The sequence below is a fragment of the Entelurus aequoreus genome, linkage group LG11 (assembly GCF_033978785.1).
Source record: "Entelurus aequoreus isolate RoL-2023_Sb linkage group LG11, RoL_Eaeq_v1.1, whole genome shotgun sequence".
In the NCBI taxonomy this organism is placed as follows: Eukaryota; Metazoa; Chordata; class Actinopteri; order Syngnathiformes; family Syngnathidae; genus Entelurus; species Entelurus aequoreus.
The window spans coordinates 14,997,086-15,021,140 of record NC_084741.1 but is presented as its reverse complement, the minus strand read 5'-3'; the positions used below and the strand labels follow the sequence as shown (position 1 = coordinate 15,021,140).

Genomic DNA, 24,055 nt, shown 5'->3' with positions numbered 1-24,055 from the left:
CTGTATGCACTTAGTATAGTTAGTGTGTAGTACTACAATAGTCATAGTACTGACGAGTACACTTTGCACATCACCTATTGCATGTACTTAGTATAGTTAGTATGTAGTACTACAATAGTAATAGTACTGACAAGTACACTTTGCACGTCACCTACTGCATGCACTTAGTGTAGTTAGTATGTAGTACTACAATAGTAATAGTACTGACGAGTGCACTTTGCACGTCACCTACTGCATGCACTTAGTGTAGTTAGTATGTAGTACTACAATAGTAATAGTACTGATGAGTACACCACTTTGCACTTCACCTACTGCACGTATTTAGTATAGTTAGTATGTAGTACTACAATAGTAATAGTACTGAGTGCACTTTGCACGTCACCTACTGCATGTACTTAGTATAGTTAGTATGTAGTACTACAATAGTAATGGTGCGTACATCATGCAGTAAACCAAAGTACACTTTGCACTTCACCTACTGCACGTATTTAGTATAGTTAGTATGTAGTACTACAATAGTAATAGTACTGACGAGTGCACTTTGCACGTCACCTACTGCATGTACTTAGTATAGTTAGTATGTAGTACTACAATAGTAATAGTACTGACGAGTGCACTTTGCACGTCACCTACTGCATGTACTTAGTATACTTAGTATGTAGTACTACAATCGTAATAGTGCGTAAATCATGTAGTAAACCAAAGTACACTTTGCACGTCACCTACTGCATGTACTTAGCATAGTTAGTATGTAGTACTACAATAGTAATAGTACTGACAACTACACTTTGCACTTCACCTACTGTATGTACTTAGTGTAGTTAGTATGTAGTACTACAATAGTAATAGTACTGACGAGTACACTTTGCACTTCACCTACTGCATGTACTTAGTATATTTAGTATGTAGTACTACAATACTTCTTGTGTAGTACAACCTAATAGTATACAGTAAAATTCATACATCATTTAGTAGTTTTACTTTATGCAGTGCAGTGACAGCACTAATGACAAGTACACTTAGTACTTCACCTACTGTATATACTCAGCAGTAACTTGGTAGCATAGTTAGTATGTAGTACTATAATAGTAGTGTGTAGAGTCTGCTCAAGTCAATAGTATTCAGTAGTATTCATAGTAGTGTGAATATGTGTAAAGTAAAGCAGACTACTACAAAAGTATGCACTAAACTATGACTGCATGTACTTGGAAGTATGCAGTTCAGTTACAGCGCTGGTTAAGTAGTATTTTAGTTGTACTACTCAGTAAATAATAGTATCTTACTACAGATAAACAGTAATAATAAAAACTCCAGATGGTTAGTATTACCTTTTACATGCAAACGATGGAGAAATGGTCATTGAAAATTGCACTTTGATAAAGTTGACTGGCGGCAGATCAAATGCTGACATGAAAACAAGAGACATTAACGTCTTTCCCCAATGTCACACATTACTGTGGGAGCAACTAAGTTGTGTAATTGTACACACTGAGTGATCCTAATGTATGAGACGCAGGGGTTTTTACGGTGCGTTCAAGGACCACTGAACAAAGTAGGACACGCAAAAAATAAGTAATATTCCATATTTGTAAGGCACTTTTCATTTAAATAAATCTTGAAGTATTACAGTACAAATCAAATACTTCAAACTGTAAGAAATTAGTCATAAAACTGTTAAAATACTAATTGCATAAGAAACACTGTGTGTTTATTTATATGATGTCAAAAATACTTGGTCAACAGATTTCAGTTTGTGTATAAATACTTTTTGAGCACAGTCAACATGAACTACCACAATAACCTTGATGACATTTTCATATTGTTACTTCCTTAGTGTACTACTGAAGGAGTAGTACACATGTACTACTCTCTGTAGTAGTACATGTGTACTACTGAAGGAGTAGTACATTGTGTACTACTCTCTGTAGTACACAGTGTACTACTCTCTGTAGTAGTACACAGTGTACTACTGAAGGAGTAGTACATTGTGTACTACTCTCTGTAGTACACAGTGTACTACTCTCTGTAGTACACAGTGTACTACTCTCTGTAGTACACAGTGTACTACTCTCTGTAGTAGTACACAGTGTACTACTCTCTGTAGTAGTACACAGTGTACTACTCTCTGTAGTAGTACACAGTGTACTACTCTCTGTAGTAGTACACAGTGTACTACTCTCTGTAGTAGTACACAGTGTACTATTCTCTGTAGTACACTGTGTACTACAGAGAGTAGTACACAGTGTACTACTGTAGTAAACTGTGTACTACTCTCTGTAGTCAGAGAGTAGTACACAGTGTACTACTCTCTGTAGTACACTGTGTACTACAGAGAATAGTACACTGTGTACTACTCTCTGTAGTACACAGTGTACTACAGAGAATAGTACACAGTGTACTACTCTCTGTAGTAGTACACAGTGTACTACTCTCTGTAGTAGTAGTACACAGTGTAATACAGAGAATAGTACACTGTGTACTACTCTCTGTAGTACACAGTGTACTACAGAGAGTAGTAAACTGTGTACTACTCTCTGTAGTCAGAGAGTAGTACACAGTGTACTACTCTCTGTAGTAGTACACAGTGTACTACAGAGAGTAGTACTCTGTAGTAGTACACAGTGTACTACTCTCTGTAGTAGTACACAGTGTACTACTCTCTGTAGTACACAGTGTACTACAGAGAATAGTACACTGTGTACTACTCTCTGTAGTACACAGTGTACTACAGAGAATAGTACACTGTGTACTACTCTCTGTAGTACACAGTGTACTACAGAAAATAGTACACAGTGTACTATTCTCTGTAGTACACTGTGTACTACTCTCTGTAGTCAGAGAGTAGTACACTGTGTACTACTCTCTGTAGTAGTACACAGTGTACTACTCTCTGACTACAGAGAGTAGTACACAGTTTACTACAGTAGTAAACTGTGTACTACTCTCTGTAGTCAGAGAGTAGTACACTGTGTACTACTCTCTGTAGTCAGAGAGTAGTACACTGTGTACTACTCTCTGTAGTACACAGTATACTACAGAGAATAGTACACTGTGTACTACTACAGAGAGTAGTACACTGTGTACTACTACAGAGAGTAGTACACTGTGTACTACTACAGAGAGTAGTACACTGTGTACTACAGAGAGTAGTACACTGTGTACTACTACAGAGAGTAGTACACTGTGTACTACTCTCTGTAGTACACAGTGTACTACTCTCTGTAGTAGTACACAGTGTACTACTCTCTGTAGTAGTACACAGTGTACTACTCTCTGTAGTAGTACACAGTGTACTATTCTCTGTAGTACACTGTGTACTACAGAGAGTAGTACACAGTGTACTACTACAGAGAGTAGTACACTGTGTACTACTACAGAGAGTAGTACACTGTGTACTACTACAGAGAGTAGTACACTGTGTACTACTACAGAGAGTAGTACACTGTGTACTACAGAGAGTAGTACACAATGTACTACTCCTCCAGTAGTACACTGTGTACTACTACAGAGAGTAGTACACAGTGTACTACAGAGAGTAGTACACTGTGTACTACTCTCTGTAGTAGTACACAGTGTACTACTCTCTGTAGTAGTAGTACACAGTGTACTACAGAGAGTAGTAAACTGTGTACTACTCTCTGTAGTCAGAGAGTAGTACACAGTGTACTACTCTCTGTAGTACACAGTGTACTACTCTCTGTAGTAGTACACAGTGTACTACAGAGAGTAGTACTCTGTAGTAGTACACAGTGTACTACTCTCTGTAGTACACAGTGTACTACAGAGAATAGTACACTGTGTACTACTCTCTGTAGTACACAGTGTACTACAGAGAATAGTACACAGTGTACTATTCTCTGTAGTACACTGTGTACTACAGAGAGTAGTACACAGTGTACTATTCTCTGTAGTACACTGTGTACTACAGAGAATAGTACACTGTGTACTACTCTCTGTAGTACACAGTGTACTACAGAGAATAGTACACAGTGTACTATTCTCTGTAGTACACTGTGTACTACAGAGAGTAGTACACAGTGTACTATTCTCTGTAGTACACTGTGTACTACAGAGAATAGTACACTGTGTACTATTCTCTGTAGTACACTGTGTACTACAGAGAGTAGTACACAGTGTACTACAGAGAATAGTACACTGTGTACTACTCTCTGTAGTACACAGTGTACTACAGAGAATAGTACACAGTGTACTATTCTCTGTAGTACACTGTGTACTACAGAGAGTAGTACACAGTGTACTATTCTCTGTAGTACACTGTGTACTACAGAGAGTAGTACACTGTGTACTACTACAGAGAGTAGTACACTGTGTACTACTACAGAGTACTACTCTCTGTAGTACACTGTGTACTACTACAGAGAGTAGTACACTGTGTACTACTCTCTGTAGTCAGAGAGTAGTACACTGTGTACTACTCTCTGTAGTAGTACACAGTGTACTACAGAGAATAGTACACTGTGTACTACTCTCTGTAGTACACAGTGTACTACTCTCTGTAGTACACTGTGTACTACTCTCTGTAGTAGTACACAGTGTACTACAGAGAATAGTACACTGTGTACTACTCTCTGTAGTACACAGTGTACTACAGAGAATAGTATACAGTGTACTACTCTCTGTAGTACACTGTGCAATACTCTCTGTAGTACACAGTGTACTACAGAGAATAGTACACTGTGTACTACTCTCTGTAGTACACTGTGTACTACAGAGAATAGTGCACAGTGTACTACTCTCTGTAGTAGTACACAGTGTACTACAGAGAATAGTACACAGTGTACTACTCTCTGTAGTATTACACAGTGTACTACAGAGAATAGTACACAGTGTACTACTCTCTGTAGTACACAGTGTACTACAGAGAATAGTGCACAGTGTACTACTCTCTGTAGTAGTACACAGTGTACTACAGAGAATAGTACACAGTGTACTACTCTCTGTAGTAGTACACAGTGTACTACAGAGAGTAGTACACAGTGTACTACAGAGAGTAGTACACAGTGTACTACAGAGAGTAGTACACTGTACTACTCTCTGTAGTAGTACACTGTGTACTACTACGGAGAGTAGTACACAGTGTACTACTACAGAGAGTAGTACACTGTACTACTCTCTGTAGTAGTACACTGTGTACTACTACGGAGAGTAGTACACTGTGTACTACAGAGAGTAGTACACAGTTTACTACTCTCTGTAGTACACTGTACTACTCTCTGTAGTAGTACACTGTGTACTACTACAGAGAGTAGTACACTGTGTACTACATAGAGTAGTACACTGTGTACTACTACAGAGATGTATGTATATACATACATGTATGTATGTATATACATACATGTATGTATATACATACATGTATGTATATACATACATGTATGTATATACATACATACATGTATGTATATACATACATACATACATACATGTATGTATGTATATACATACATGTATGTATGTATATACATACATACATACATGTATGTATGTATATACATACATGTATGTATGTATATACATACATGTATGTATATACATACATACATGTATGTATGTATATACATACATGTATGTATATACATACATACATGTATGTATATACATACATACATGTATGTATATACATACATACATGTATGTATATACATACATACATGTATGTATATACATACATACATGTATGTATATACATACATACATGTATGTATATACATACATACATGTATGTATATACGTACATGCATGTATGTATGTATATACATACATGTATGTATGTATATACATACATGTATGTATATACATACATACATGTATGTATATACATACATACATACATACATGTATGTATGTATATACATACATGTATGTATGTATATACATACATGTATGTATATACATACATGTATGTATGTATATACATACATACATGTATGTATGTATGTATGTATGTATATACATACATACATGTATGTATATACATACATACATGTATGTATGTATATACATACATGTATGTATATACATACATACATGTATGTATATACATACATACATGTATGTATATACATACATACATGTATGTATATACATACATACATGTATGTATGTATGTATATACATACATGTATGTATATACATACATACATGTATGTATATACATACATACATGTATGTATATACATACATACATGTATGTATATACATACATACATGTATGTATATACGTACATGCATGTATGTATGTATATACATACATGTATGTATGTACATACATACATGTATGTATGTACATACATGCATGTATGTATATACATACATACATACATGTATGTATATGTATGTATGTACATACATACATGTATGTATATACATGCATGTATATGTACTACTCTCTGTGTACTACAGAGAGTAGTACACTGTGTACTACTACAGAGAGTAGTACACTGACTACACTACTCTCTGTAGTACACTGAGTACTACTACAGCGAGTAGTACACTGTGTACTACTACAGCGAGTAGTACACTGTGTACTACTACAGCGAGTAGTACACTGTGTACTACTACAGCGAGTAGTACACTGTGTACTACTACAGCGAGTAGTACACTGTGTACTACTACTGAGAGTAGTACACAGAGTACTACTCTCTAGTAGTAGTACACTGTTAATCAATTCATTGTGTGCACCCTTGGTTGTCAAATGCAAATGTTGACTGATGCAAAAAAAGAGGAATAGTGCGTGTTGGTCACATGATCGTGGTGTGTCGCAGGTGAGCGAGCGGAAGGGGCGGAGGTGATGTTGGACAACGTGCCCGTCGTCAAGGGCAACAAAAACAACAAGAACTTGATGGCCGGCAGGAAGAGAAGTTTCAACCTGGAGGCCGGCTTCAGCTTCCTCACCTTGCGGCGCCAACGCAGCGACGGCAAGAACACGGACAAGTTGTCCCAGAGGGCCGTGGTGCTGGTCAAAGGACTGTGAGGAGGGTGGTGCTGGTCAAAGGACTGTGAGGAGGGTGGTGCTGGTCAAAGGACTGTGAGGAGGGTGGTGCTGGTCAAAGGACTGTGAGGACTTCACCTTATTAGTAAGACTGTTGCCAACCTTTGCACTTTTTGACAACTTTCTGAACTTTTGTTGTTATGGTCATATTTCATCACCTTAAACGTGTCGTGCAAAAGTCACTTGTTGTGTGGACGTTTGATGGAATGTTCAATAAAGACAATAATGAGGGAGGGGTCCTCTCATTAGGTACGGCATTAGGTCCTCTCATTAATTAGGTACGGCTGTGAGTTGTGTCCCACAAAAGTATTGGGACGTCATGTGATGGCGAGCTCAGCAAAACACTTTAATGCAGCGGCCGTGACGCTACCAAGAAAACGCTGTAATCGAATTGAAGGATTGCTGACTAAACCTTTTACATGTTGATGACTTGCACTGTTCATGAATGTTGCAACGGAGCAGACGAGGACGACGCAGCAGATTGTTAGACGAGCACGTGTCTTCTTACCAACTACACCACTTTTGTTCTTTTCATCGCTTATCAGTGAAATGTTTATTTACTTTTTGTTGGAGATCGAGATCAAAAGCTGGTTTTTAACAGCTTTCTATAACTACTAATACAAAACTAAAACAATTGGAATACATATATATACACACACACATACATATATATATATATATATATATATATATATATATATATATATATATATATACATGTATATATATATATATATATATATATATATACATGTATATATATATATATATATATATATATATATATATATATATATATATATATATATATATATATATATATATTTAACATCAATGACTTGTGACTTCACTTGGACTTGAGCCTTTTGACTTGACATGACTTGCTACTTTCCCCAAAACCTAAAGCTTAAAAAGTTATTTGGGAGCGCTCCGTAGCTTTCATTTTGTATGTGTCTGTCTATCAGCGTGTGTGCTGCTTGTCAGCGTGTGTGCTCTCAGTACAACAGCCAATCAAATTAGATCTACATTGTTTTCATCACACAGCATCCAGCCAATCAAATTGCAGGACAACCAATGAACAAGAGTTGTCAAACAACGCACCAGTGAGAAAGATTTATACCAAAGTTGGTTTCGTTCGGGTATAAAAACTACGACTTGGTCTACAAAAAACGAATTGCCGTATGCAAATCACGCAGTTCGAATATTACAGACGGAGACGCAACAACTTCCAACTTCGTTCGACATTTGAAGTTGCACAAAGAAGGGTAAGTTTTGAATGTAAGCTAACGTTTATTGGCTAAGTAACATGACTTTTATTTGCTGTGTAGTTAAATCAGTGAGGCTGTAAACTCACTGCTAACGTCATAACCATAGACATCTTATAAGGGTACGCAGCATCGAGCGCTACTGCCTACTGGCGCAGACGAGACGCGGGGCCGCCATCTTGGAGTGGTGATCCGCTCCACTCAGTGCAATTCATTTGGCAGGAGCAATGAACTGTCAGCGCATTTAATTCATTTTACCTCACTGAATACCAATCATTTTCATGCGCTTTTTTGTCATACGTGTAGCTATGATAACGGACACATGTTTTATTATTCATAGTTTGCTTAACAGTAATATAATATTCTTATATGCTATAAGTGACCAGACGTCCGAGATCAAAACTGGGAATATAAACCCAGAGAAGGGGGAAAAAACGGTCAGCTATTTTTAAGTTGAAGAAACAATATGATTACGTTATATATACATGCGTATATCCTACATAAACAATGTATGAATACATTAGATATCTATATATCTTATAGACTGTATCTTTGTTGCTGCAGCAGCAGAGAGTTTATTCTGTCTTGACACTTTGTATTGATATTTTGTATTACATTCTTCCCTTAAATGATAATGTTTACAGTGATTGTTATATATGTATTTTTTATGTATGTCGCTTTGGATAAAAGCGTCTGCCAAATACTTAAACATATAAACACCTGAAACTCTTTATATCAGCTAAAACCACCAATCTGTTTCACTGGATTCAGAATAAAACCAAATTCTGTTTTACCCAACAATGTTAGTATTTGAATATTGTTACTTGAAGACTTATTCCTGTTTACAATTATACTGTTAAGAAAGTATTGTCTTATATTTTGCCTAAAATGAGAATGCATCATAATCAGTGGCGGCTGGTGAATTTTGTTTTAGGTGGGGCTGAAAGTTTGTAAACCAAACCCCTGTAGGGGCGTCATCCTCCCCCAGAAGATTTATTTGTCATTTTCACATACAAATATTGAAGATCTTTGCTCCTTCTCAACTCTGAGGTAATGTTATTTTCATAAAATACAACCAATAGTACATTAATGTTAAATCTTACTTGTGAAAAGTAATCCCCCGATTCCTATTTTCAACAGTCCGCTCATTTGAGCAGGAAAACGCTGAACACCTGTTTTCTACCTGTCAACTGTCAGTTTAGGCTGCTCGCCGGCTCCTCATCACCACTTCAAGATGCAATTTGCTCGCGTCACAGCAACCAATACTGCGTGTACTTACAAGATGTCTGTGGTTATAACATCATTTCAAACACAGGAATATGTTGCGTCCACTGCAGTTTGCCACCTTATTCATACTTTTTGTCAAGTGATTTTTTTAAGCAGGGTTGCATGAGGTACCTACATATAATGTTACGTTAGTCAATGTATCACACACAGTAACATAACGTTAGACGGCGGTCAGCAGCACAGCATATTTTAGCCACGTACAAAAAGACAAACATAGTCAAATAAAGGTCAGTTAAAATGTATACTATATTAAGAATATGTGTACATATTGCATAGGGCCCTGACATCTAAAAAGTACAACTCTGTTCATTGTTATGTTCATGTATTTGTTATGTTTTTCATGTGTACGCACACATAAACACACATACAGTATGAGATGAGATCAATGAGATAAGGTAAGAACAGAATAGAAACTGCTGTGGAACTAGTTACAATGCAATATGCCATGGAAATACAATGTTAACACTTTTGTACAAATAAGTACAGTTGCACTTGTTTTTGCAAATGTGTTTATTCTGTAAAGGAATGAGTTAAATGTTTAAAATTGTTTAAACTATTAAAATGACTGGTTAATAGTGCTATTATGAATTGCAATGTCAGTACTATTTTTTTTCCTGCTATTTCAAATGCACTTGTTTTAATAAATAAATACAGCGGTTTAAAAGCATACACAATCTGTGTAAAAATATTAGTCTGTGGTTAAAAGGACTTGAAAGGACTCGAAACTCAAAATGCAGGACTTGTGACTTGACTTGAGACTTTCCAGTCTTGACTTTGGACTTGACTCGGGACTTGCCTGTCTTGACTCGGGACTTGACTCGAGACTTGAGGGCAAAGACTTGAGACTTACTTGTGACTTGCAAAGCAATGACTTGGTCCCACCTCTGGTATATACATACATGTATGTATGTACATGTTTATACATACATACATGTATGTATGTATATACATACATACATGTATGTATATACATGTATGTATGTATATACATGTGTGTGTATGTATATACGTACATACATGCACGTATGTACGTACATGTATATACATACATACATGTATGTATGTATATACATACATACATGTATGTATATACATACATGTATATACATACATGTATATACATACATACGTACATACATGTATATACATACATGTATGTATGTACATACATGTATGTATTTATATACATACATACATGTATATACATGTATGTATGTATGTATATACATACATACATGTATGTATGTATATACATACATACATGTATGTATGTATATACATGTACATACATACATGTGTGTATATACATGTACATACATACATGTATGTATGTATATACATACATACATACATGTATGTATACATTTATGTATATACATGTATACATACATCTATATACATGTATGTATATACATACATACATGTATGTATGTACATGTATATACATACATACATGTATGTATGTATATACATACATACATGTATGTATGTATATACATGTACATACATACATGTATGTATATACATGTACATACATACATGTATGTATATACATGTACATACATACATGTATGTATGTATATACATACATACATGTATGTATGTATATACATGTATGTATGTATATACATACATGTATGTATATACATACATACATACATGTATGTATACATTTATGTATATACATACATGTATGTATACATTTATGTATATACATACATGTATGTATACATTTATGTATATACATACATGTATGTATACATTTATGTATATACATACATGTATGTATACATTTATGTATATACATACATGTATGTATACATTTATGTATATACATACATGTATGTATACATTTATGTATATACATTTATGTATATACATACATACATGTATGTATGTACATACGTGCATGTATGAATATACATGTATGTATATAAATATACGTACATACATGCACATATATACGTACATACATGCACGTATGTACGTACATACATGCACGTATGTACGTACATGTATATACGTACATGTATATACATACATGTATATACATACATACATGTATGTATGTACATGTACGTATATACATACATGTATGTATGTACATGTATATACATACATACATGTATGTATGTATATACATACATACATGTATATACATGTATGTATGTATATACATGTGTGTGTATGTATATACGTACATACATGCACGTATGTACGTACATGTATATACATACATACATGTATGTATGTATATACATACATACATGTATGTATATACATACATACATGTATATACATACATACATGTATATACATACATACATGTATATACATACATGTATATACATATATGTATATACATACATATACATACGTACATACATGTATGTATGTACATACATGTATGTATTTATATACATACATACATGTATATACATGTATGTATGTATATACATACATATATGTATGTATATACATGTATGTATGTATATACATACATATATGTATGTATGTATATACATGTACATACATACATGTGTGTATATACATGTACATACATACATGTATGTATGTATATACATACATACATACATACATACATGTATGTATACATTTATGTATATACATGTATACATACATCTATATACATGTATGTATATACATACATACATGTATGTATGTACATACGTGCATGTATGAATATACATGTATATAAATATACGTACATACATGCACGTATATACGTACATACATGCACGTATGTACGTACATGTATATGTATATACGTACATGTATGTATGTACATGTATGTTTGTATTAAAGATTAAGATTAAAGTACCAATGATTGTCACACACACACTAGATGTGTGCATTTGTCCCATCCCCTTCGGGAGCAGTGGGCAGCAGCGGCGCCGCGCCCGGGAATCATTTTGGTGATTTAACCCCCAATTCCAACCCTTTGTTGCTGAGTGCCAAGCAGGGAGGTTATGGGTCCCATTTTTATAGTCTTTGGTATGACTCGGCTGGGTATACATACATATACATACATACATGTATATACATGTATGTATATACATAAATGTATATACATACATGTATGTATATACATGTATGTATATACATACATGTATGTATATACATGTATGTATATACATACATGTATGTATATACATGTATGTATATACATACATATACATACACACATGTATGTATATACATACATATACATACACACTAGGGATGTCCGATAATATCGGCCTGCCGATATTATCGGCCGATAAATGCGTTAAAATGTAATATCGGAAATTATCGGTATTGTTTTTTTTATTATCTGTATCGTGTTTGTTTTTTTAATTTATTTTTTAGTTTATTTTATTTTATTAAAGCAACATAAAAAAACACAAGATACACTTACAATTAGTGCACCAACCCAAAAAACCTCCCTCCCCCCATTTCTTTCTGTTATCAATATTCTGGTTCCTACATTATATATCAATATATATCAATACAGTCTGCAAGGGATACAGTCCGTAAGCACACATGATTGTGCGTGCTGCTGGTCCACTAATAGTACTAACCTTTAACAGTTAATTTTACTCATTTTCATTAATTACTAGTTTCTATGTAACTGTTTTACTTTCTTTTTTATTCAAGAAAATGTTTTTAATTTAGTTATCTTATTTTATTATTTTTTTTAAAAAGTACCTTATCTTCACCATACATGGTTGTCCAAATTAGGCATAATAATGTGATAATTCCACGACTGCATATATCGGTTGATATTGGTATCGGTTGATATCAGTATCGGTAATTAAAGAGTTGGACAATATCGGAATATCGGCAAAAAGCCATTATCGGACATCCCTAATACATACATATACATACATGTATGTATATACATTTATATACATGTATGTATATACATACATATATACATACATGTATGTATATACATTTATATACATACATACACGTATATACATTTATATACATACATACACGTATATACATACATGTATATACATACATACATGTATGTCTGTACATACATGTTTGTATATACATACATGTATGTATATACATAAATGTATATACATACATGTATGTATATAAATGTATATACATACATGTATGTATATACATACATGTATGTATATACATAAATGTATATACATACATGTATATAAATGTATATACATACATGTATATACATACATGTATGTATATACATACATGTATGTATATACATACATATATGTATATACATGTATGTATATACATACATATACATACATGTATGTATATACATACATATGCATACATGTATGTATATACATACATGTATGTATATACATACATATACATACATGTATGTATATACATACATGTATGTATATACATACATGTATGTATGTATGTATATACATATATGTATGTATATACATACATGTATGTATATACATGTATGTATATACATACATACATGTATGTATATACATGTATGTATATACATGTATGTATATACATACATGTATGTATATACATGTATGTATATACATACATACATGTATATACATGTATGTATATACATGTATGTATATACATGTATGTATATACATACATACATGTATGTATATGTATATACATGTATGTATATACATGTATGTATATACATACATGTATATACATACATGTATGTATATACAAACATACATACATGTATGTATATACATTTAAGTATATGTATGTATATACATACATACATGTATGTATATACATTTATGTATATGTATGTATATACATACATACATGTATATACATATAGGTATGTATGTATATACATACATGTATGTATATACATGCATGCAGTGCCGGCCCAAGCCTCCATGGGGCCCGAAGCAAAACTTGATTTTGGGGCCCTCTATTTCTGCCAATAATATTGATTGTTGATCATTCACACACCTACTATAAACAATGACTAAAAAAGAAGGACCTATAAGGTCATTAAATTGCATTGTTGGACATAATTATGAATCTCAGAATGTTCTGCAGTACAATGAGCAATTATAAAGGGTGTTTTGCAGTTAACTTACTAGATAAATCAGCTGTGGTTTCAGACATGGAGGGGACAGTGGGCACAGAGGATGGAGGTGTGTGAGAGAGCACTGTAGAGGATGGAGATGGACCTAAGATGAAATACATACATACATACATATAGGCACACATATTAATGAGATACTTTGACTATATTAATTTCCCTTCAGGTGTAATGTTTATACTAAGAAATTAAATGTATACCAGGGGTCACCAACGCGGTGCCCGCGGGCACCAGGTAGCCCGTAAGGACCAGATGAGTAGCCCGCTGGCCTGTTCTAAAAATAGCTCAAATAGCAGCACTTACCAATGAGCTGCCTCTATTTTTTAAATGTTATTTATTTACTAGCAAGCTGGTCACGCTTTGCCCGACATTTTTAATTCTAAGAGAGACAAAACTCAAATAGAATTTGAAAATCCAAGAAAATATTTTAAAGACTCGGTCTTCACTTGTTTAAATAAATTCATAATTTTTTAAAACTTTGCTTCTTATAACTTTCAGAAAGACAATTTTAGAGAAAAAATACAACCTTAAAAATGATTTTTAAACACATATACCTTTTAAATTCCTTCCTCTTCTTTCCTGACAATTTAAATCAATGTTCAAGTAAATTAATTTTTTTTATTGTAAAGAATAATAAATACATTTTAATTTAATTCTTCATTTTAGCTTCTGTTTTTTCGACGCGGAATCTTTGTGAAATATTTCTTCAAACTTATTATTATTAAAATTCAAAAAAATGATTCTGTCAAATCTAGAAAATCTGTAGAATCAAATTTAAATCTTATTTCAAAGTCTTTTGAATTTCTTTTAAAATTTTTGTTCTGGAAAAACTAGAAGAAATAATGATTTATCTTTGTTAGAAACATAGCTTGGTCCAATTTGTTATATATTCTAACAAAGTGCAGATTGGATTTTAACCTATTTAAAACATGTCATCAAAATTCTAACATTGATCTTAATCAGGAAACATTACTAATGATGTTCCAAAAATTATTTTTTTAATTTTTTCAAAAATATTCAAATTAGCTAGTTTTTCATTTCTTTTTTGCGGTTGAATTTTGAATTTTAAAGAGTCAAAATTGAAGATAAACTATGTTTCAAAATTTAATTGTCATTTTTTTCTGGTTTTCTCCTTTTTTAAACCGTTCAATTAAGTGTAAATATCATTAATTATTAATAATAACATAGAGTTAAAGGTAAATTGAGAAAATTGGCTATTTCTGGGAATTTATTTAAGTGTGTATCAAACTGGTAGCCCTTCGCATTAATCAGTACCCAAGAAGTAGCTCTTGGTTTCAAAAAGGTTGGTGACCCCTGAAGTATACTGTATGGTGACAGTCTTTTCCTCACCGGATTCATCACTCACAGTTGAGCCTGAGGATGTGGACTGGCTCTGGGCTGATTCTGTGCCTCCAAAGTATTTTAACAATGCTCCTGGGGAAGTTTCACATAACTTATGAGTTGATGTAAAAAATAATGTTTATTTTACTCACATAAATTACCGTGCTCTGCTGCAAACAATTTGTGCAAACAACATATCTCACTAGTAACCTGATGCTAAAAACATATTGCTAGCACCGCGCTAGCTAGCTAACGTCACCTAGCTTTCTTCTTCTTCCTTTTTTCTGCACCTGAAGGATATGTCCTTTTTTGTGACATTGTTTTGCCTCTATCTGCGCTTTTGATGCCCAGTGCGCACTGGCATTGCACGGCAGGCGGCAAACGTCACAGGTGCAGCAGAGGCAGCTTTACATTTAAAGTGAGGCAGGAAGAATCACTAGGCCTAGATCAGCAGCAGCACTCTGTTGACCTAAAATTGTGTTTTTGTACAATAATATATCTTTGATCATTTGGAAATCATCAGTCAGACTCGTACATGCAAAAAATAAAAAAATAAGAATTTTTTGTTAATTGCTTTTGGGGGCCCCCTGGTGGCCGCGGGGCCCTAAGCAAGCGCTTAGTACGCTTATGCCTTGGGCCGGCTCTGCATGTATGTATGTATATAAATGTATTGATGTATATACATACATACATGTATATACATGTATGTATATACATGTATATACATACATGTATATACATACATGTATGTATATGTATGTATATACATACATACATAAATGTATATACATGTATGTATATACATACATGTATATACATACATGTATATACATACATGTACAGTATATACATACATGTATATACATACATGTATATACATACATGTACAGTATATACATACATGTATATACATACATGTATGTATATACATACATGTATGTATATACATACAAGTATGTATATACATACAAGTATGTATATACATACATGTATATACATACATGTATGTATGTGGGCTCTGTACCGAGGATGTCGTTGTGGCTTGTACAGCCCTTTGAGACACTTGTGATTTAGGGCTATATAAATAAACATTGATTGATTGATTGATTGATATATATACATACATGTATGTATATACATACATGTATGTATATACATACATGTATGTATATGCGTACATACATGCACGTATGTATGTACATACATGCACATATGTATTAAAATACATGCACGTATGTATGTATGTACATACATGTACGCATGTATGTATATACATGCATGTATATACATACATGTATGTACGTATATACATACATACATACATGTATACATTCATGTATATACATACATACATGTGTGTATATACATACATGTATGTATATACATACATGTGTGTATATACATACATGTATGTATATACATACATGTATATGTATACATGTATATACACATATGTACAAACATACATGCACGTATGTACATACATACATGTATGTATATAAATACATACATGTATGTACATATGTGCATGTATATACATACATGTATGTATGTATATACATGTATTTATATGTATATACATATACATACATACATGTATATATATACATACATGTATGTATGTATGTATGTATATACATGTATGTATATGTACATACATGTATGTATATGTACATACATGTATGTATATGTACATACATATATGTATATGTACATACATGTATGTATATGTACATACATGTATGTATATGTATGTATGTATACACATGTATGTATATGTATGTACATGTATATACATACATGTATATACATGTATGTATATACATATACATACATGTATGTATATACATACATACATGTATGTATATACATACATGTATGTATGTATATACATGTATGTATATACATGTATGTATATACATACATACATGTATATACATACATACATGTATGTATATACATGTATATACATACATACATGTATGTATATACATGTATATACATACATGTATGTATATACATACATGTATACATCATTGGTACTTTAACTTTAATATACATATACATACATGTATATACATATACATACATACATACATACATACATACATACATGTATATACATACATATATACATGTATGTATGTATATACATACATACATACATGTATATACATATACATACATACATGTATATAAATATACATACATACATGTATGTATATACATGTATGTATATACATACATGTATGTGTGTATATGTATGTATATACATGTATGTATATGTATGTATATACAAACATACATGTATATACACTAAAGTTCAAAAGTTTGGGGTCACCCAAACAATTTTGTGGAATAGCCTTCATTTCTAAGAACAAGAATAGACTGTCGAGTTTCAGATGAAAGTTCTCTTTTTCTGGCCATTTTGAGCGTTTAATTGACCCCACAAATGTGATGCTCCAGAAACTCAATCTGCTCAAAGGAAGGTCAGTTTTGTAGCTTCTGTAACGAGCTAAACTGTTTTCAGATGTGTGAACATGATTGCACAAGGGTTTTCTAATCATCAATTAGCCTTCTGAGCCAATGAGCAAACACATTGTACCATTAGAACACTGGAGTGATAGTTGCTGGAAATGGGCCTCTATACATCTATGTAGATATATTGCACCAAAAACCAGACATTTGCAGCTAGAATAGTCATTTACCACATTAGCAATGTATAGAGTGTATTTCTTTAAAGTTAAGACTAGTTTAAAGTTATCTTCATTGAAAAGTACAGTGCTTTTCCTTCAAAAATAAGGACATTTTAATGTGACCCCAAATTTTTGAACGGTAGTGTAAGTGTCAACTGTATATAGCTTGTATATATGCATTTTCATGAAAGGAATAAAAAGAAATGATGATGATGATAATAACAATATCATTAATACTTGGTAAATATTCAGGTCACGACATGTAAATGGAGTATTGTTGGCTCTGTTTTTGGTTGTTTTTTAGAGGGTTTTATGAGCGCAATAGAGTAATCTCACTAGCCGCCTTGTATTTGCCATATTTTATGAGTTGGAATCAGGGATGTCCGATAAATGCTTTAAAATGTAATATCGGAAATTATCGGCATCGGGTTCAAAGAGTAAAATGTATGACTTTTTAAAACGCCGCTGTACGGAGTGGTACAGAGCGCCAATAAACCTTAAAGGCACCGCCTTTGCGTGACGGTCCAATCACATAATATCTACGCCTTTTCACACACACAAGTGAATGCACTGCATACTTGGTCAACAGCCATACAGGTCACACTAAGGGTGGCCGTATAAACAACTTCAACACTGTTACAAATATGTGCCACACTGTGAACCCACACCAAACAAGAATGACAAACACATTTCGGAAGAACATCCGCACCGTAACACAACATAAACACAACAGAACAAATACCCAGAACCGCAGCACTAACTCTTCCGGGACGCTACAATATACACCCCCCGCTACCAAACTCAAACCCCGCCCACCTCAACCTCCTCATGCTCTCTCAGGGAGAGCATGTCCCAAATTCCAAGCTGCTGTTTTGAGGCATGTTAAAAAAAAATTATGCACTTTGTGACTTCAATAATAAATATGGCAGTGCCATGTTGGCATTTTTTTCCATAACTTTGAGTTGATTTATTTTGGAAAACCTTGTTACATTGTTTAATGCAGGGGTCACCAACCTTTTTGAAACCAAGGGCTACTTCTTGGGTACTGATTAATGCGAAGGGCTACCAGTTAGATACACACTTAAATAAATTGCCAGAAGTAGCCAATTTGCTCAATTTACCTTTAACTCTGTTATTATGAATAATTAATGATATTTATCTTTGTGGAAACACTGATCATCTTAATGATTTCTCACAATAAATATATATAGAAACAGATAAATATCAAAATGCAACACTTTATTTTTATATTTTCTCTAAGTGCACATTTTTAAAATTGAACATTTTCAAATGATCACTTCTAAGACAGTCTTGTGAAATCACAATATCCCATTTTAACTAGCTAGCCACTAACATTTTTTAACAAATCATGAATTACTTTGCACCATGTTTGTACAAATAATAACTCATGTAACATACAAAAGTAAACTCTCCAATTTTTAAATCATGTCACACTTTGAACTGGACACAAAATCTGTTATCTGTTTCTTTGTCAGTTAGTGGGAAGCCTGGCATTGCATGCTGTTAACTAGTGTGTTGTACTCTGGTGTGTAACTTGACACTGCAACTCTGAGTGAGTCTTGCAGATGTGCATCAGTGAGGCGTGTTCTGTGTTTGAAAGGTTTTGTACAAAGAGTATGAATATGGGGGCCTGAAACTTCTCAACCTTGAAGCTATGTGTCTGTCTTTAAAAGCATCAATTGTTCCAAAGATGTATTTAAACATTGAGTGGTACACAAATGTCCTGTTGGACAAAAAACATGTACTGTATCAAAAGAAATTGTATCCTTTTTTACAAGTGATCCCCTCCCAGAGAGTCTGCTGGGAAACATGGCGGGGTTCATAAAGGAAACAATCCACTCATAGTGGTGTTTTCAATTTTATGTGCCAGAAAAAAGAGACGATATTTTGCAGCAGTTAATATGGATGAACTCTAATATTGTAATAGATGGAAAGCCTTTCTTTTGGAAAAATATGTTTGAAAGAGGAATCATTTTTGTCAATGATATTATCAATGAGAATGGTAAAATTATGAAGTATGATGAATTTAGAGCTATGTATGGTGATGCTTGCTCAAGCTTTTCATTTTATCAACTAACTGGAGTAATTGGGAAAAGATGGAAACAAATAATTAATTATGGAACTACTAAATTATTAGTTTGTAAACCTCTAATAAGAAATTCTAGTTGGCAAAAAGGAACTAAAATAAATAGAAAAATATATAATTTTTATTTAATAAAGAAATCTTTGAAGGCTGCCTCATACAACACATATGGAAAATGGGAGGACTTTTTTGACTGCCCGTTGCCATGGGATGCCATATTCAAACTAATCTATAAAACCACTATCGATGTGCAAAATAAAACCACTATCGATGTGCAAAATCGTTATTTTCAAATTAAAATTATTTATAACTTCTTACCCACAGGGAAAATGTTAAAATTATGGAATATGACAGAGTCAGATGATTGCCGATTTTGTTGTCAGGAGCCTGAATCCACCCTGCATTTGTTTTGGTATTGTCATATTGTGTCTTTGTTTTGGGTGGAAGTTGAAAAAATGTGTTTAAGGATTGGTTTGTTTATGAAGCTTAATGTGGTTTCTGTTATTTTAGGAGAGTTCATTGACAATCATGATTTAGTCAATTTAATTATAGTACTCTGTAAAATGTTTATTTTTAAGGCCAAAAACAGATATTCACTTAGTATTACTTTCTTTAAAACATTTATTCAGTATTTTCTAACTTTAGAAAGTTACATGGTTGAAAACGATAATGATGCCAAAAAACATTAAAAAAGAGATGAGAAGTCCTCAAAGGCTTATTTTGAAAGTATAATTATGTTGTCGTAGAATTTCTGACCTTTGACCTATAGTTCATGTCTGTCAAAAATGTATGCTCATTTTGATTTCTCTTCCTCTTCTGTGGGACAAAAGTGAATTTTAAGTCATGCCAACCTGTCTACAGAATGTGTTGACTGTCTAAAGGATTCGAGTTGTTATGGAACAGATAGGGAAAAACAACAAGACATTGACGCACTTGATAAGGAACAATGACGCACAAAAGACATATAAAAAATGGCAGAAGACCGGAACTCGACAGTGATTTTGGCTTGTGTGTGTCTTGTTTGCTCCGGAGTGACATGTGGTCTGTCTGCACGGCCAACTCAATTCAACCTGCACTTCTGATAATGGGTAAATAAATTTGTTGTACTAAACTACTTTTGTTACCTGTTTAAGCTTCGGACAATCCACTACAATGTTTATAGATTATATGATATCTGTTGTTGTGTTTCCTAATTTGAGTGACCTGGACATAATCTGGACTGTACATAAATGCTTATTTTGAAAATGTAATTTTGTTTATAAATTATATGCAATCTGTTGTGTTCCCTAATTTTTTTCTGTGTACATGAATGAAGGTGTGTGTTGCTGAGTCCGACTTGGACATTATCTGGACTGGGCCTGGTTTAAAAAACCCTTTAAACAATTTCATTGACAACCTGGTCTGTTGAAGATAAGGCCCTTTTTTTAAAAATAAAATAAAATAAGATAAATAAATAAAAAACATTTTCTTGGATAAAAAAGAAAGTAAAACAATATAAAAATAATTACATAAAAAATAGTAATTAATGAAAATGTTAGTGGACCAGCAGCCTATACAATCATGTGTGCTTTAGGGACTGTGTCCCTTGCAGATGTGTTGTCTATGTTGTGGGAACCAGAATATTGGTAGCAGAAAGAAATAACCCCTTTTGTGTGAGTGGATGAGTGTGCATGGGGGAGGTTGTTTGGGTTGATGCACTGATTGAAAGTGTATCTTGTGTTTTTTCTATGTAGATTTAATTTAAAAAAAAAAAAAAAAAAAAAATTTTATTTTATTTTATTTTTATTTTTAGAACAGGCCCGCGGGCGACTCATCTGGTCCTTACGGGCGACCTGGTGCCCGCGGGCACCGAGTTGGTGACCCCTGGTTTAATGCATCTAGCGGGCATCACAACAAAATTAGGCATAACAATGTGTTATATCCACTACTGTATATATCGGTATCGGTTGATATCGGAATCGGTAATTAAGAGTTGGACAATATCGGAATATCGTCAAAAAAGCCATTATCGGACATCTCTAGTTGGAATGCATAAAAAAAAAAAAAATACATGTGTTCTTTTCCTACATAGGGACTGGGAACGATAAGCAAAATTCCCCTTTAAGAAGCCACACATTTGTATAATCTTTCTACTTCCAGGAAAGTATGTATTATCATAATCATCATAAATGGCAGCCAAAGGTTCCAGACGATGAACACTAACAAGCTCGAGTCACATTGGGACACAAAACACCTCATGCTGCTGATCTGTTCTGCAAGTCACCCGTAAAAAAAACAACCCATCAATGTAAGTAGATGTGACAGACTGTTGCCATGGCAACAATGACCGCTACTGCATCATTGTCAGACATTAAAGTGTCGGGCGAACGTGACCAACCCAACAACTGTTTGTGACCTCCAATGAAACTTGAGAAGACTGAGAGGTGACTCACCCGCCTATGGCCGTCCACGTCGGCGACGTCACACGTTGTGGGCGTGCCGAGCGCCGGCAGTAAAACGTCTCGTCCATCTTCGTGACGACACTCGGACCTGCACAGACTGGAACACTTGACACAACAGTCTGGAGCAGCTTGTTGGGGACAAGTGGCCGCACAGCCAATCAGTCTTATGGCTGTGGTTCAAACATGACAGTAAGACTATAAGATTCTTAGACGCGACTAGTCTCGATTCGATATCAACTTGCATGTAAAATGTCCAATGTGCAAAGCTAAATGTACTCTAATAAGAACACAAGGTAGTAAGTGTGGAGAATGCATATATGTTTAAGAGTTATTTCTTTATTCATAGTCCTGTTTAAAGCAGCTAGTATTTTCCCTCTGTCCCAAAAAGGGACAGAGGACCCTATTGTATTTGTAAGGTTTTATTATTATTATACCGCCGCCTCTTTGAGCTGTAATTTGACCCCCTTAACATGCTTCAAAACTCACCATATTTGACACACACATCAGGACTGGCGAAAATTGCGGTCTAATCAAAAAAACCTAGCCCCAAAACTCAAAATTGCGCTCTAGCGCCCCCTAGGTAGAAAACACAGACAAAACTGCCTGCAACTCCCACTAGGAATGTCAGAGACATGAAACAAAAACCTCTATGTAGGTCTTACTTAGCCCTAGATTTCATACACGGACATCCTTCAGCAAAAATCAACAGGAAGTTTCCAATTCCCCCTTCAAAACAAAAGTTTTGTAAAAACAGTCACTTTTGCCTCTTTGAGCTATAATTTGACCCCCTTAACATGCTTCAAAACTC

General features: G+C 33.8%; 1 protein-coding gene across 2 annotated transcripts in view; it reads left to right on the top strand.

Annotated features, from left to right (window-relative positions):
• Positions 1 to 7,269, top strand: part of sh3bp5b (SH3-domain binding protein 5b (BTK-associated)) — a 49,053-nt gene extending 41,784 nt beyond the window's left edge. For both annotated transcript variants that reach the window (XM_062062590.1, XM_062062588.1), the window contains one exon: positions 6,786 to 7,269. In XM_062062590.1, coding sequence (XP_061918574.1) covers positions 6,786 to 6,994 — 209 coding nt within the window. In that variant the 3' untranslated portion in view covers positions 6,995 to 7,269. The remainder of the gene's footprint in view (positions 1 to 6,785) is intronic.
• Positions 7,270 to 24,055: the final 16,786 nt, after the last annotated feature.